This window comes from Panthera uncia, chromosome D2 (assembly GCF_023721935.1).
Source record: "Panthera uncia isolate 11264 chromosome D2, Puncia_PCG_1.0, whole genome shotgun sequence".
Lineage (NCBI taxonomy): Eukaryota > Metazoa > Chordata > Mammalia > Carnivora > Felidae > Panthera > Panthera uncia.
The window spans coordinates 70,736,799-70,752,504 of NC_064818.1; the positions used below are offsets into that span (position 1 = coordinate 70,736,799).

Below are 15,706 nucleotides of genomic sequence, written 5' to 3' on the forward strand. Positions count from 1 at the left end.
TGAGGTGGAAATTTGGAATAGGTTAAAACTTATAACCAAATATGCTACAGCGTTAATGAAGTATTAATTAAGTCTCTTATACAGATGATGTGACCGATGATGTTGCCGTCTTTCAATTCTAATACAATCTAACTAAAAATTACTTTTTTAAGTTTAGCCAATGTCAATGCTACATTCAGAAATCAAGACAAATGTTTATTATAGTATTACAATTTTGACCTACTAAAACTAAAAAAATACTTTGTTTTAATTTAAAAATCCCATGCAAAAGTCCCAAAGGTGCCTTTCATGTTTAAGCTTTAATTAGCAACCACTTTGGTCTCTGACACATATTGTGCAGATATCGAAGTGTTAACATTACTGAAGCTTGATTACAAAAGGCAATGATTAATTTTAAAGCAGACTAAAAAGATATGCCCTGATTACAAAGGAATGATTAAGGCGGAATGTCAGACATTGCACATTTATAGCAGTCTTTGCCACAGTCAAAGGATAAGCTGTTGCGGTTTATATTTAGAATCATGAGTACTTAGTTCTTTATGATACGGGGTGTCTGTGCCTTGGAGATAGATTCCCCAAAGCCCAAGCGAGGTCTTAAGACCTTTGGGGCCACATGGGCAAAGCAAAACATTTGAAGGCAGATGGACCCAACGAGACGCCGTAGTTTACGTCCACAGCAGGCGAGGCCAAGGCTAGGCGCTGGCGGCCGCCTGCGGGAAGGTCTCCAGGCCATGGTATTGTGAGCAAGTACACGTTTTGCTGAGGGAGGGAGCATTATGTGGCCCTTCTCCATAAAAGAGAGGAGGGGACGGAGAGGAAAAGGCCGGCCACAAAGGGCTGCTGCCCCGGCAGGCTCCAAAGCCTCGGCTCTCGGAGCCTCCATTTTTATCTGCCACCAGCACAGAAAAGAAACTCCGAGAAGGGCCGCGGCCTTGAAGGAAAGGGAGCTGCGTTCAGCCAGGGAAGGAGCGCAGAGTTGCTGTCCCGGGCAGAGCGTGGGGGAAAAACGGTTGTCAGTCCTTAGTGAACAGGGGAAACAAAGGCCTGGAGCCGGGCTCGCGTCCCGCTTCGGGCGGCCCGGGCTGAGGCCGATGCAGGAAGAACAGCCCTGAACGAGCCTTGTCCTTGTTGTGCTTTCCAGGACCCGCGGCTACCAAATACTGAAGGGCCCAGGAAGGATCCGTGGCAGCCCGGGCCTGAGATGAGTTTAGAGTCCTTGTTTCAGCACATCATCTTCTCGGAGCATCAGGCGGAGGAGAGTCGCCGCTTGATCCGAGAAGGTGGGTGTTTTCTGTCTCCTGCTGGGGTCTCTGGCTCCTCGAGGTGGGGGATTGGAGCTCAAGGCAGCCCCGCAGGCGAAGTCAGAGCGGGTGGGGGGGGGGTCTGCTGTCTACATCAAGAGACACGGGGGCTTGAGAAAGGTGGAGGTGTTTAAGGATTTAATTTGTGTTACAGTAAGGTCGGAAATTAACAGATGTCGTGAAGACATTAAGAAAGCAACTGAGATGCTGAATGAAGAGAAAATCAAGTTGGAATCCAAGGTAGATTGACCGGTGGAGCATGCTCATTGTCACTTGGGATACAAAAAATCTGTTTTAACTTGGGTTCTCGAGGATATTTTACCCTGTAACAAGTTGTCCTTCCAGTAGGAGGCACATTACTAGGCTGGTTAGTGGAGTTGCATGTTGCCGGGTAGTATTTCAAGCACTGAGTCCTGTGAGGCTCATTCTAATATGAACTTGCCCTAAAGAAACCAGTTTAAAAGTAATGAAGAATTGATTGCCCCTGTTGTAGGATGGTTAACTTCTAAAAGAGCCCGATGTCACTGGGAAAAAAAAAAGTTGTTCAATAAGTAGTTGGTGCAGTGTATAAATTTTGAATAGTGAATAATTTAGGAAATGGGCTGTGTTGATATAACAATTGAATGTAGCTTTCGAACCAGCCTCTGCCATTTGTTGTTCCGTTCCCTACCACATGTTGGACATTTCTTTCATCCAGAAGTGTAATTTTTTCACTAGCATCTCTCTGTTTTCTGCGTCATTTGAAAAGTTCTGTTGTTTTAAATAGAAGCAAGGAAATCTGACGGCTTCTTGAAGGAGGATTTTGAAGGGTGGGTAGGATTTTGGAAAGGCAGAAATAATAAGAGAAAAGCATTTGGGGCAGAGAGAGGATGTGAACAAAAGGGAATCATGCCCAAGGCATATTGGGAGAGAAATCTAGTCAAAGCAGAGAGCTGCTATCTGGGAATAGGAGGAAACCATTCCAGGCTTTCGAGCAGGGAGTGGTGTGATAAAAGTGGTTTTAGGGAGATTTCTCTGAGCTCTGGGAGGAAGGGAGCTACAAACATCATCCAAGTATGCCCTAATGAAGGCCTTGCTATGGGGGACGTGGGGGAGAGAGACATTCATTCAAAAATATTTGTTCAACACCTAGAGATAAACTAAACAAGCTGTGTGCAATGGCAAATCTGTTTGAGGAAGTCTGTTTGCTTAAAATATGTCTATTTTAACCAGTGCGAGGGATTTCCAGTTATCTTTCTCAACAAAGTAATCCTAGATCCGTTATTTACCTGGTGACCTGCGAAGCCTGCCCTTGGACAGCTTAGAACATTTCTTTATTATAGCATTCATTGTACCACGTTACAATTAAACAACGGTACATACTTGTATTTGTGTTTGTATCCCTCACTGTTTGGGGAACGACACATCTGGCATTTTTTTCTTACCCGTCTTTTGTTCCCACAACTTGTATCCAGTGCCCAACACATAGTTTGTTTTGGCGTTTGAATGAATTGATGAGAACTAATAGTAGGATAATAGAGTGCTGTCTTTTAAAGTGGAATTTCGAACTGTTATTCACTGAGACCCTAGGTCCTGCTTTGCTTGTGAGTAGCGGACGAAGTAGCTACTAACAACAATATTGTAAACTGATGCAGCGGGTAGAGCATTAAGACTGCCATAATGTAGCTTTCTTTTTCTTTAAAAAGAATTAAGATACTTTCAAGATTGGTAACTGGAAGCTAATAAAAGTAATAGGCAAAACATGCAATTAGGTAATGCTTAGCTAACACTTACTGAGCACTTACTGTGTGCTGGGCAGTGTTCTAAATGCTTTACCTACATTAACTCCTTTACCCCTCCCAGGAATCCTGTGATGAGGCACCGTAACGAATCCCCCTCTATGGGTGAGGAAACACAGAGGTTAAATGACTTGTTCATGATATAGAATTAAAGGCAATTAAGCTACCACAATGAAAGTAACAATTGAGTAATGATAGCATATTTTGTTAAAACAGATTTCTTGGGGCGCCTGGGTGGCTCAGTCGGTTAAGTGTGCGACTTCGGCTCAGGTCATGATCTCATGGTTGGTGAGTTTGAGCCCCGCGTCAGGCTGTCTACTGACAGCTCAGAGCCTGGAGCCTGCTTTGGATTCTGTGTCTCCCACTTGTGCGTGCACTCTCTCTCTGTCTCTCTGTCAAAAATAAATAAACATTAAAAAAATTTTTTGAAATATAAAAAAGAAAGAAACAGATTTCTTGAGCTCATCTTAAGTTTTATTCTTCATGAAATCCACATATAATAATGTATCTGAAGCTTTTTCATTTAGTTTAGGACAAATTTTTAAAAGGTCACTTATGTAAGTTTTTATACAAAATGTATTTTTCCTGGATTGGTGAAGATATTGACCTGACAGATAACAAATGTTAAAAAAAATTGCTCTTTGTATATCTTCTTTGAAAAAAAAAAGTAGGTTTGCTCTTTGTACTATTTTCTTTTTTAGCAGCCTATTTTGTTGAAATGGAAATGTAATTTGTGGCTAAATACACATTCTTAAAAAATGTTGGCTCAAATATTTATACTTGAGAAAAGACAGAGCAAATCCTTAACATTGTTTAGAAACATCTGCTGAAATTACTAATTAATATAGGCTCTTAAATGTGCATTGTTTTTTAATCCGCTCATATACGTGGGTAATAGTACAATTGTATCTTACTAATAAAATTAACATAGAGGTTCACAGTTCATACAATACTAATTTGTAATTGAAATAATTTGATTTATAATATAGTCAAAGTGGTGTGTGTGTATATGTGTATGGATAAAGATTTTAAAAGTGGAACCACAATTATAATGTAAATGACTAATGGGAACAACTGAAGAAGTAATCATAAATTGATTTCTTGTATCTTTTATTCTCAGAGTTAATTATATGTCTGCCAATAACAATGAAAATATATTTACTTGAATATTTGACTTGGCATTTATTGACCAATTTATCAAGTGGAAGCAGCATAGGGAGAAACTAGAACATAATTTGAATAGACCAGTGCTTGAGCTATTTGTACAGTGATACATTCAGAAAATATTTGGGGCATTTATTTTGGAAGTGGCTTGTGGTCAAAAATGTATTTAGGAAGTACAGTACTCATTTTTTTTTTTCTGTTCTGTAAAACCCAGGTAGCATGTAATTAGAACTTGAATGATAGCATTTGCCTTTCAGGGCTCGATGAGTCCTTTAAAATATATGGTTGCAAAAGTCTCAAGATTATATAGTATGAGTACTTTGTGAATTGGAGGGCTACAGTATGGCTGGTTAGGTTTGGTAATATGAAAACAGAAAGACAAGAACATGCCCTGGATTTGCATTAATGCTTACCAATATACCTAAAGCTTCTGATAGTCAAGGAAAGGTTTTATAGTATTGAGGACAGAGCAAATCAAAGACTGAGCAAATCAAAATAAAGGACTCACAGAACATTTGTAGTTTCTTCTAAGCATTTGAAAGGTATCTTGTTTGTTTGTTTGTTTGTTTGTTTGTTTCAAAAATGGTATATAGTTAAAATTTGGACATTTAATCTTTATACACATACTACATAAAACCTAACATAATGCCATACTGCCTCAAGATAAAATCACTGGAGGAAAGTCTGAGGCTATTTTGCTTAATTTTTCTTCTCCCAATTTTAACTTACTGTATAAACATTATAACAATAATAAGATAATATTTAATGAATTTTTAAAAGAAAATTATATTTAAATAAACAAGTCACTTAAGGGGGCTTCTTTTACTTTTCTTCAAAATGTACATATTCTTTTTTTTTAAGTTGATAAAAACCCTTCCCGCCAGGGACCCACCCAAAACAGTAGGTAAAAGTCATGTCTGTTAGTACTCTATTACCTAACTATGAAAAGAACAAAATCACAAATTGTTCTTTATGATATTGAAAGGGAGTTTTGTTACTAAGATTTTTTCATTTTGTAAAAGTTGAACAATGAAAAATTCATATCCTTCTTAATTTTATTGTTGATTAAAATTTACTTAAAAACATAAATAAAAGAAGGGCATTATTTCTTCCCTCTAATCAACAGTGTTTTAAAAAGCAGTACATGAGAATTGTTTAATCTCAATTTTAGGGAGTAACATGGAAATTCTGCTTATCACAATTTAAAATATTCCTATAGTTTCATTAATTGTGACCAAGACACTTTTGGGGGTAGTTACACTTAGTTGCTTACAGTCTCTCTGACTTCTTTACATGCAAGTCCTTTAAGCAAAATCCCTCCTGTCCTGAACATGCACAGCTGATTTTCTAAAATTGTAGTATAAAACTTTAAGTACATTATGTCTTTTGCATTCACCTTGGTCGTGTGTATAATTCCATAGCCAGTCAATATATTTTTGAGTCTGGAATCTATTCTACAGAGTATTTTTCTTTCACACTGAAGATACCTCATAGAGGTTTGGCAGAAGTTTTCTTCACTCCCCCATGCTACTGCCAGAATATTTCTCCACCCTCTTTTGGTGGCTCATACTGTGTTCTACCATATTTTCCCCTCTTTCTTTTCTGTTACCCTACTCACTCACTTGTTCTTTAGAATTTGGTACCTGGTCCCAGGCTTCCACTCTGTCTCCACTCTCCCCATCATTATGAATGTCATTGTCCATATGGACTATTCAGCTACCACCCTGGCCTGTTAGTTCTTTGGTTGCCACATTTTCAGTGACCTTTTTCCTCACTCCACCTCAGCCACCTATTTCCATAATCATACTCTGGACTTTGCCATGACCTTAAAACCACTTCACTTTCAAAATCAATAAAATATTTCATTTTTTTCCATTATATTTTTCAATTTCATCTGAACCTTGAATCCATTTCTGTCTTTCTCCACTAGTACTTGTCTGTTCATTCATTTCCCTCTTTATTCTTAGATTTCATGGTTGGTCACTCCACTCTTCCTCCTGACTCCTCTCTCTCCTCTTCTTTCACACCCCGCCCCCTTGCAAGACTCCCGACTCTAAGTGAACCAATTAGCTGCTACTGTGTCAGCACTTGGACAATTCCAGGGGAGATTGGATCCAGTATTCGTGAATGTTAGCCTCAGCTTCAACTGAGACCTCCACGCTGCCTGGAAATACTACTACATGTCTTTCTCACCCTCTGTAGTGGCTACTTAAACCTTCACTATTTTTATACATTTTATTGTCTCTTCTGAACTGTTTAACACTTAGGCGATAGATAACTTTGCCTTTTGTTTCAGAGAAAATAGAAACCATCCAACGGGATTTTTTTATTTTCCCACCTACAGTTCTCCAAACCTGCCTACGTGAAGACCTGTTTTCTCCCCTTTTCTTCCTGTTATGAAGGAGTGCCCTTCCTTCTGACAAAGGACAATTCTTCTATCTTTAGATCCTATCATCTCCTGTTTCATCATTATCCTTACCATCATCATTGTTATGCATATTCTTGGGAAGGGCGCTACAGAGAGAGATTAAAGATAAAGACTAGAGAGGGGCCCCTGGGTGGCTCAGTCAGTTAAACACCCTACTCTTGATTTTGGCTCGGATCACGATCTCATGGTTTGTGGGTTTGAGCTGGTGTAGCCTGCTTGGGATTCTCTCCCTGTCTCTCTGCCCTTCTCCCACTCAAGTTTTTTTTTTTTTTTTTTTTTTTTCCAACGTTTTTTATTTTTTATTTTTGGGACAGAGAGAGACAGAGCATGAACGGGGGAGGGGCAGAGAGAGAGGGAGACACAGAATCGGAAACAGGCTCCAGGCTCCGAGCCATCAGCCCAGAGCCTGACGCGGGGCTCGAACTCACGGACCGCGAGATCGTGACCTGGCTGAAGCCGGACGCTTAACCGACTGCGCCACCCAGGCGCCCCACAAGTTTTTGTTTTTTTTTCTCTCTCTCTCTCTTTCTTTCTCTTTCTCAAAAATAAACTTAAAAAAAAAAGACTAGAGAGTAAAGATAATCAATAGTTAAAAGTCTCTGAGGAAGTCAAAGGAGGATGGGACCCAGAGCATAAGGTAAGAATTAGCCTTAGACAAAAGGAGGGATACCTCCTCTGTTGTACAAACTAAAAATAAGAGGTAATATTGAGCAAACTGTTACTGTATATCACGCCTTATGGTAAGCATTTTACAAACACTATCTCAATTAATTCTCACAAGAACTCGGCGAGGTTGGTAGAATTATTCCACCCTTATTCATTTGAGACGGTTGAGACTCAGAAATGAAGTAACTAACACGAGGTCACGTAAGAGGTAATAGATAAAAGATTTGAATCTGTGTGGGGTTAACTAGAGAGGTCTTGCTCTTAACCACTGTAGTACAGTATAAAGAAAGGAATAAGGACAGGATGAGGATGTAGAAAAGTTTGGAGACATAAAGCAAACCAAAGGCATGATTCATTAAAAGCCTCCTTGCTTTGGTATTTCAGCAATTTTGATGAATATGTGTCCTATGTGTCTAATGAAATGATTAATAAGAATGTTTCATTTCTTTGTTCCTCTGCTTTTCCAGTTGGGTGGCCTTATGCAAGCAAGGTAATACTGTGAGTTTACAAAGGTTTCCCTGTAATCATATGGGCTACTCATTAGCAGAGATCCATTTCAGTCAGGCAGCAGGGTAGGATGAGTAATATACAGCCTTTGTCCTTGAGAGTTTAGAGTCAAGTCAGAGGTACTACTCCTTCCTTAGAGGGCTCCATCAGTTTAGGGTGCTCTTGGTGGCAAAAAACAGAATCCAACTCAAAAGAGCTTAAACAATTTTGAGAAACTACTTTCTTACGTATTTGAAAACCAAACATTGGATTCAGAAGTTATGCCGGTTGGAATCGCATCAGCTTCCCTATAGCAAAGATCTAACCATGGTGGCTTTACCAAATAAAGGTTTATTTTTTTTCCATGTAATGGGAAGTGTGGAGGTAGGAAATCCAAAGCCATTTATTAAGGTGCTCAAGGAAATCCTGGAAGATTTAAGGATTAAAACATTCTTTCTGTTGCACTATCCTTAGCATGTGGCTTTCATCCTTACAGTCAAAGTACTTTTCCATACCCAGGCATTATATCTGAATTCCAGCTGGAAGAAGAGGAGAACATGAAAATCAAAAGACTTCTCCTCATGTGGCTTTATCATTGCTTTGGTGGAAGGGAAGGCCTCTCTAAGGACTTAGACCTGCATCTCAAGGATTAGGTGGTCACATGGTCAAGCCTGGAAAAGGGAGCCTGGGAATGTAGATACTTTTAAGGGGATGCATTCCTCCTCTGAATAAAATTGTAATTTTGTTAATAAAGAAGAATGGTAGAATGCTGGTTGTCCTTGTGTTCCCCGAAAAGTAACTAACAATTCCTAGAGTCGCATGGTTTCTCGTTTTGAATCGGGGAGAGAGAAGGAAGTTTGCAGAAGCTTTCTCTGAAAAGCAAGTAAATTAGCCTCATCAGATGCCTCCTTTCCTGTCATTTCTACAAATTGTGACATGTGACTATCCCTAACTCAATAATTGTAGTCAAGAGTAGAAAATTCTCCCAAATTCAGTGGACAGTTTAGGAATGGTACAAGTTTCTGAGAAGTAATGCTTAACCGAGGAAAGGAAGAATATATATTTGAGGCACCTGCAGTTTCTACAACAAATATTTCAGTGGTTGAAGCCAGAAGGCCCATGTAGAGAGTCCCTGTAGTTGGCTGAAATATGTAAGGCTAATTGATTGTTTGTCATTTAATCTTGGTATTATTTATCATATATGAAAGTATATAATGCCAGGTTTTCTTCTGTAAGTTATCCCTCTGTCCAGTAAGACTTGTTTTATGTTGGGGTCCTTATAAAGCCTTTATGTTATTAACATGGCCTTAAAATTCCTTTATTTTGGACAAGAACTCAATGATGGTTTGAGATGCTTGAAGAAATCACCTGATTGAATTGATTTAAAAAAAAATTAGGCAAAGACATAACAGATTTAGTTATTATTCCAGGGAGTATGACCTCAGAATTCTAAGTACTAAATGTCATTGTGAAAAAGCCACTTAATAATGACCCCCCCCCACCCAATTCAACAAAGCTCTAAAACATAATACTGTGATAAAAAAAAAAGCAACCTATAGAAGTACATAAGTATGATACCATTTAAAACCACACAAAACAATAATAGATCTTATGAGGGATTATAAATATATAGTGAAAGTATAATGACATGCGTGGAATGATAAGTAGCAACATCAAGATAGTGATTATCTCTGACGGGGGTAGAAGATAAATGTAATCAGGGAAGGGTATACAGGGCATTTTAGCTGTACACATAATGTTTACTTTCTTAAGCTGGGGGTGGGGACATAGCTGTTATGTTACTTTTAAAAATAAAGATACATTTTAAAAGTTACAAAACAGTGTTTTTAAGCCTATTCAGAAAGTTGTGCAACCGTGACTAATTGCAAACCATTTTCATCACCCCCCCCAAAGAAACCCTATACCTTTAGCATCCCCCTCCATCCCCCCCATACCCCACCAACCCTAGGTCACCACTAATCTACTTTCTGTCTCCAGATATTGCATGTAAGTGGATTTATATGATAGGTGGCCTTTGCTGACTGGCTTCTTTCACTTAGCATGTGTTCAAGGTTCATCCATATGGTAGCATGTATCACCACTTTGTTCCTTTACCACATTTGTTTATCCATCAGACCTGGGTAAAAGGTTGGGTTGTTTCCACTTTTAGCTGTTAAGAATAATACCGCTATGAATGTTTGTCCACAAGTTTTTGTATGAACACACATTTTCAGTTCTCCTGAGTAGTCCATCCAGGAGTGGAATTTCTGGGTCATATGGTAAGTATAGGTTTAACTTTTTGAGGAAATGCCACACTATTTCCATAGCAACAGCACCATTTTACTTTACCACCAGCAGTATAGCAGGGTTCCAATTTCTCTATATCCTCACCAACACTTGATGTTTCCTGGGTTTTTAATTTGTTTTGTTTTTGTTTTATAGCCATCTCAGTGGGTGTGGGATGGTATCTGGTTTGTACTTTGGTTTGTATTTCAAGTTTCTTAATGGCATTAATGCTGAACATCTTTTCAGGTGCTTATTGGCCATTTGGCACATCTATTCTTAAGATGAGCTGCTTGATTAATGGTCATTTGCACGGTTCCAATTCTTGTAAGGTGTGGAGAGCTGGTCTCTGAGAAGCAATGATCTCTCTTCATATTGATAGAACTGGAATGATTGCATTTATAAATGAAATGAAAAATATTACATACAGCATTTATTGAACTCCTTTTTCTCAACTTTGTTTTCACGATCTTAAAATCCAAAGAATATTTCATGATAATAGCAGTGTAGAGCGAACTCTATAACAGTATGCCAGATAGCCTTTCTATTTGCAAGTGCTTATAAATCACAAAAGTTGCACACTTCCTGGCTTGGATTCACAAAGTGGAAAATCTACTGCACTGTTTCTAATTGTAAAATTTACCACGTGTGCCTCTATTTCTTTCTCTTCTTTTCTTTTTCTTTCTTTCTTTCAAGAGCTACTCTAAGTGAATTGTTTAGCTTGAAATGTGAGAAATGTTCTCAACAGGAAAAAAAAAAAAGTTTCCTTTCCAGGAACTGAGAGAATGATTCTGTAATTAAAGAATAGTAAGTTTGTGGCTCAGTATGCAAAAAGCATGAGGTTAAATTTAGTTTGCTGACCTCCTTATACAGCACAAAAGAATCCTTTTTCAGTAGTTTATCTTTTGATTTGTGATTTCTTAGAAAATCAGTTAACTGTGTTCCTCATTTCTAAATATCTCCAGTCACACATTGGAGAATTATTCATTCAACAAACATTCATTAAGCAACTTCTAAATCACACTATGAATAATTGGAAATCAATTACAAAATGACTCTCTGCCTTAATTTGAGAGTTGACATCAAACAGCTTCAAGTATATAAACTTAACTGTAAACTTAAAATTAAAAAAATTACTTTTATTCATTTTTGAGACACAGAGAGAGAGAGAGAGAGAGAGAGAGACAGGGCATGAGTGGGGGAGGGTCAGAGAGAGAAGGAAACACAGAATCCGAAGTAGGCTCCAGGCTTGAGCTGTCAGCACAGAGCCTCACACGGGGCTTGAACCCACAAACTGTGAGATCATGACCTGAGCTGAAGTCGGACGCTTAACCAACTGAGCCACCCAGGTGTCCTAAAACTTAAAATTCTTGATGTTTTCTTTTCTAAAAAAAAAGTATGTAATTACTTTTAATTTTTTTCTGTGGAGTTCTATAAAGAAAAACTTTTCATATTTGTCATGAGTAATTATCTAAAACATGAAAATGCATGAGGACACTGGATGTCCTTTGAGTATTTGAGTACTGGGCATTTTCTAGTAGCCTACCTGCCTGAGGATAATCTAATTTTCTGCCGTTCTTTGACTTCAGGGCTTTTGCACTTGGTGTCTCCTCTTCCCGAAATGCATCTTCCCTCAGCTAGTGGTATTTTGTGTACACTCACTTCTTTAGGTCTCTTTCTGGAGGGTGGCCAACCATTCCACTGGAATGTGAGACTTTTCAAAAGGACAGTCCCATGAAAATCTTAGGGTGCAGTTGCCACTTTAGAGCTCTGATTTTCAAAATGTGATCTGTAGCCAAAGGCCTCCCCAAGACTCTTTCAGGAGGTCTTGTGATGTCAAACTATTTTCTTAATAACGCAAAGACATTATTTGCCATTTTCACCAGGCTTGCATGCACATTGATGGTGGGTAAAGGCAGTGAGTAAAAGTGTTGGTGCCTTAGCACAAATCAAGGCAGTGACACCAAACTGTGCTAGCAGTCATTGTATTTTTCACTGTCATAAACTCGCAGTAAAAAATAAAACCCACCAGTTTCACTATATGCCATGACTGTTTTGAAGTTGACCACTGTGTATATGAGTTTTCAATACTGTGTGTGATGAGTTGCGGTATGAAATAGCTCTCTTTTTTTTCTGGAACACCATTTTTACTTGAATAACTGACAGGCTGTAGTTATTTGAACTTGAGTACTTGGCAAATTTTTTTCAAAAATGAAGTAACCCTGACATTTCAAGGCAAACAACGAATAGTTAAGTAGTGGTAGTAGTAGTATTAGTAATATTTTGCCATTGATAATATTCAACCTTCCAAACAAAAATTAGAATTTTGGAAGACTCTTACCTGTCCCTATAAGTTTGACAGTTTCCCAATACTTAAAGATTTTTCTGATGAGTTTGGTGATGATATTAACGAATGTTATTTCTTAGTATCATATTTTGAAATGTATCCACATCTGGAGGATTTGAATAGTTGAGCGAAACGGTATTTTCCAAATGACCAGCACATAATGTTAGGAAACCATGCATGGATAAAAGATCCTCTCAAAGCACAAGATAGACCAATAAATTTTATTGTAACAGAAGAGGAATTTTCTCTTATTGTAAGAGAAAAGGAAAACTATTCTTTGGAATAGTTTCAGATTCCACATTGCAACTAACCTTTACGGACTACCAGCAGTTTAGTTTGGGTGCAGTATAAAGCATACCCGCAATCGTTTGAAAAGGGTATTAAAATATACTGTGTGAGGCCACATTTTCTTCATTTATTTCAACAACAACAACAAAAAACATATTGCAAAAGATTGAATAAACAGGTAGATGTGAGAATCCAGTTGTCTTCTTTAGGCCAGACATTAAAGAGATTTGCAAAAAATGTAAATGCAACTCTTCTTACTATTTTTTCGGAAATACTGTCTTTTCATAAATACATATTTTTAAACACGCAATGAGTTTACTATTGTTATTCTTAATAAATGTTTCTTAACATTCCTCAGTTTTAATATTTGATACAGAAAATATTTATAGGTCTAGCTTGCAAAAAAAAACAAACCAAAATGTTTATAATAATTTTTTAAGACTATAAGAAAAGTCATGCGACTAAAAAGTTTGGTAATGGTTGCTGTAGAGGACCCACCCTGACCTCCAGTATATAAAATAGCATTCCCCCATTCCCCCCCTCTCTATTCATTATCCTTTATTTTGTAACACTTACTGCCTCTTGACATATTTTATATAGATCTGTGTATTATTTGTTTTCCCACAATGGGATGTAAGCTCCACAAAGAATACAGATTCATCTAGTTTGTCTGTTACTGTTATTCCCAGTATAGAACAGTGCCTGAATTGTAGTGAGTGTTAAATAAATATTATTGAGTAAGTTAAAGTTTTTCTCATAAGGGTGCCTAGGTGGCTCAGTTGGTTGAGCATCCAACCCTTGATTTCACCTCAGTTTATGATCCCAGGGTCATGGGATGGAGCCCCACATTGAGTGTGGAGGCTGCTTAAGATCCTCTCTCTCTCTCTCCCTCTCTCTCTCTCTCTCTCTGTGTGTCTCTCTCTCTGCCCTTCTCCCCTGCTCTTGCACTCTCTCTCTAAAAAAAAAATAAAAATAAAAAATAAACCTTTTCTCATAGAATTCCGTTCTCTTCTGTGAATTCTGTTTGTTTCATCTCATGACTTTCTTATGTAATGTATTTTCTTATGAGCTTCAAAGTTTTCTATTGTGAACTTACCTTTAGCAGAGCCTATCATTCCTGGGAGTACCAAATATTCCCTTCATAAGGAAGGTCTCCCTATGAAGCAGTTTCATAGCCTTACATATTTCACCTGTTCAGGACCAGTTTTGATGTTAATTTCTGAACTTAGGGTTTCTGCACTACATGAATCTCATATTTATGAAGAGTTCACGCTTGGGGTTGGGCTTCTCAGGGATGACTCCTTCCACTCATGGCTCAATGGCGGCAGCTCATTTATCTGCTGTGTCTCTACGACGAAGGGGGCTTTGTTACTCCACCTGCATAGCTGGCAAAGGCACTTCTCAATTCCTGACTTTATCCAGTGATCCCAGTTCCAGCTCCCTGTGGTCCTGACGTTTGGTCTTATGTGGGCATTGGAAACATTAGTCCCTAATACCTGTAACCCAGTCTCAAAGATATCTATTGGGCTTAAATTCTACCACACCATTTTACCCTGAGTCTCCTCTTTGTTTCTGGCATGACGATTTCCCATTCTTGATTCCGGGTTGACTATGTAAACAATGTCTATTTTAAATGTAGTTCTATTTTATATAGCATTTCTCTGTATTTGAGGAGAAAGTGGGTCCTGCTCACATTTGCTTAGACTGCCATATTAACCAGAATTTTTCACTTTACAATATCTTAATGCCTCAACTTCCTCATTCTTGAATTCTTATTTCTTACCTATCTTTTGGTCAATCTGTATAACTGTTCAAGTAATTTTTCAGGAAAAATGGATTTTCTAAGCCCCTAAGGTCCTAAATTTCTTTCTGTTGTTTTCACACTTGAATGAGTATTAGTTTGCATACAAAATTCTTGGCTCACACCTATTTTTAGAAAATTATGTAGCTCTAGCACCACTGATTTTGTAAAGTTTTTATCTATATTCCAGTTAACATACAGTGTAATATTAGTTTCACGTGTACATTTTAGTGATTCAGTACTTACATACAACACCTTTGTTCACAGATGCATCTGTTTGTTTTGTCTAAACCATGGGTGAGCCTCCCATTTGAACCTCAACTATTACTTGTGATTTCTTTTTCAAGTACCCCTATTCCCGATGAGCTTAGATCTTTGTTCTCTGTTCTCTGAACCCATGATCTTCTGTTATTTGCTACTTCTCAGCAGCCTTGGAGAACTCTTTATACTTTATATTACTGATTCCATCTTTGGCAGTGTTGTTTCTGTTATTGAATACTCTGCAAATTTAAATCCTGTTATGTTCTTACTTTTTTATTTCTTTAACTATCTGTCTTCCTTTTAATCTCAGCTTGTATTTGTATATTACTCTCTTATGTACTTACTTGCTCTTGTTTTTTTTTAAGGGAACATACCTTTGTATCCTTTTGAGGACATCACAGACTTGATTAACAGAATGTATCTTTTTGTACCCTGTACTACTATATTACAGAGATTTACAGTACTTTTGCTCTGTAAGCTTTTGGGTAATTCTCTTATCTTCCATTACAGTATTTTTTTGGGGGTGGGATTCATGCTGTCATTATGTGAGAACTGTTCAGATTTACAGTTTGCCAACAGATCCAGTGTATGCATTGTTCTTAATCCCATTCTTGTTTTCTCGAATTCTTAAAGTATGAACTGTCTTCTTAAAGCTAAAGCTGATGGTTGACAAGTTGATGGGAATATCCCCAACCCACTTTCTTGTAGTATACTTGACTGAGGTATGATCTTTTCTTGCTCATGTGCCAAATTTTCTTATTATGAGGAGGAAAATGTATGTTTTAAAGCACCTGTGACATTTTATAGTTCTTCCATTAAAAGCAGTACATGAAAAATCACTGCCTTCAGCATTCCATTGTTTTATATCCTGACAGAATAGGAAGATGTAGCGATAGGTAAGAT

General features: G+C 37.9%; 1 protein-coding gene across 1 annotated transcript in view; it reads left to right on the forward strand.

Annotated features, from left to right (window-relative positions):
* The first annotated feature begins 652 nt into the window (after positions 1-652).
* The window catches only part of CCDC172 (coiled-coil domain containing 172), a 72,651-nt gene continuing 57,597 nt past the window's right edge, over positions 653-15,706 (forward strand). Inside the window, exons 1-3 of the mRNA XM_049645847.1 lie at positions 653-734; positions 1,142-1,280; positions 1,456-1,541. Of these exons, the coding sequence (XP_049501804.1) occupies positions 732-734; positions 1,142-1,280; positions 1,456-1,541 (228 nt within the window). The 5' untranslated portion in view covers positions 653-731. The remainder of the gene's footprint in view (positions 735-1,141; positions 1,281-1,455; positions 1,542-15,706) is intronic.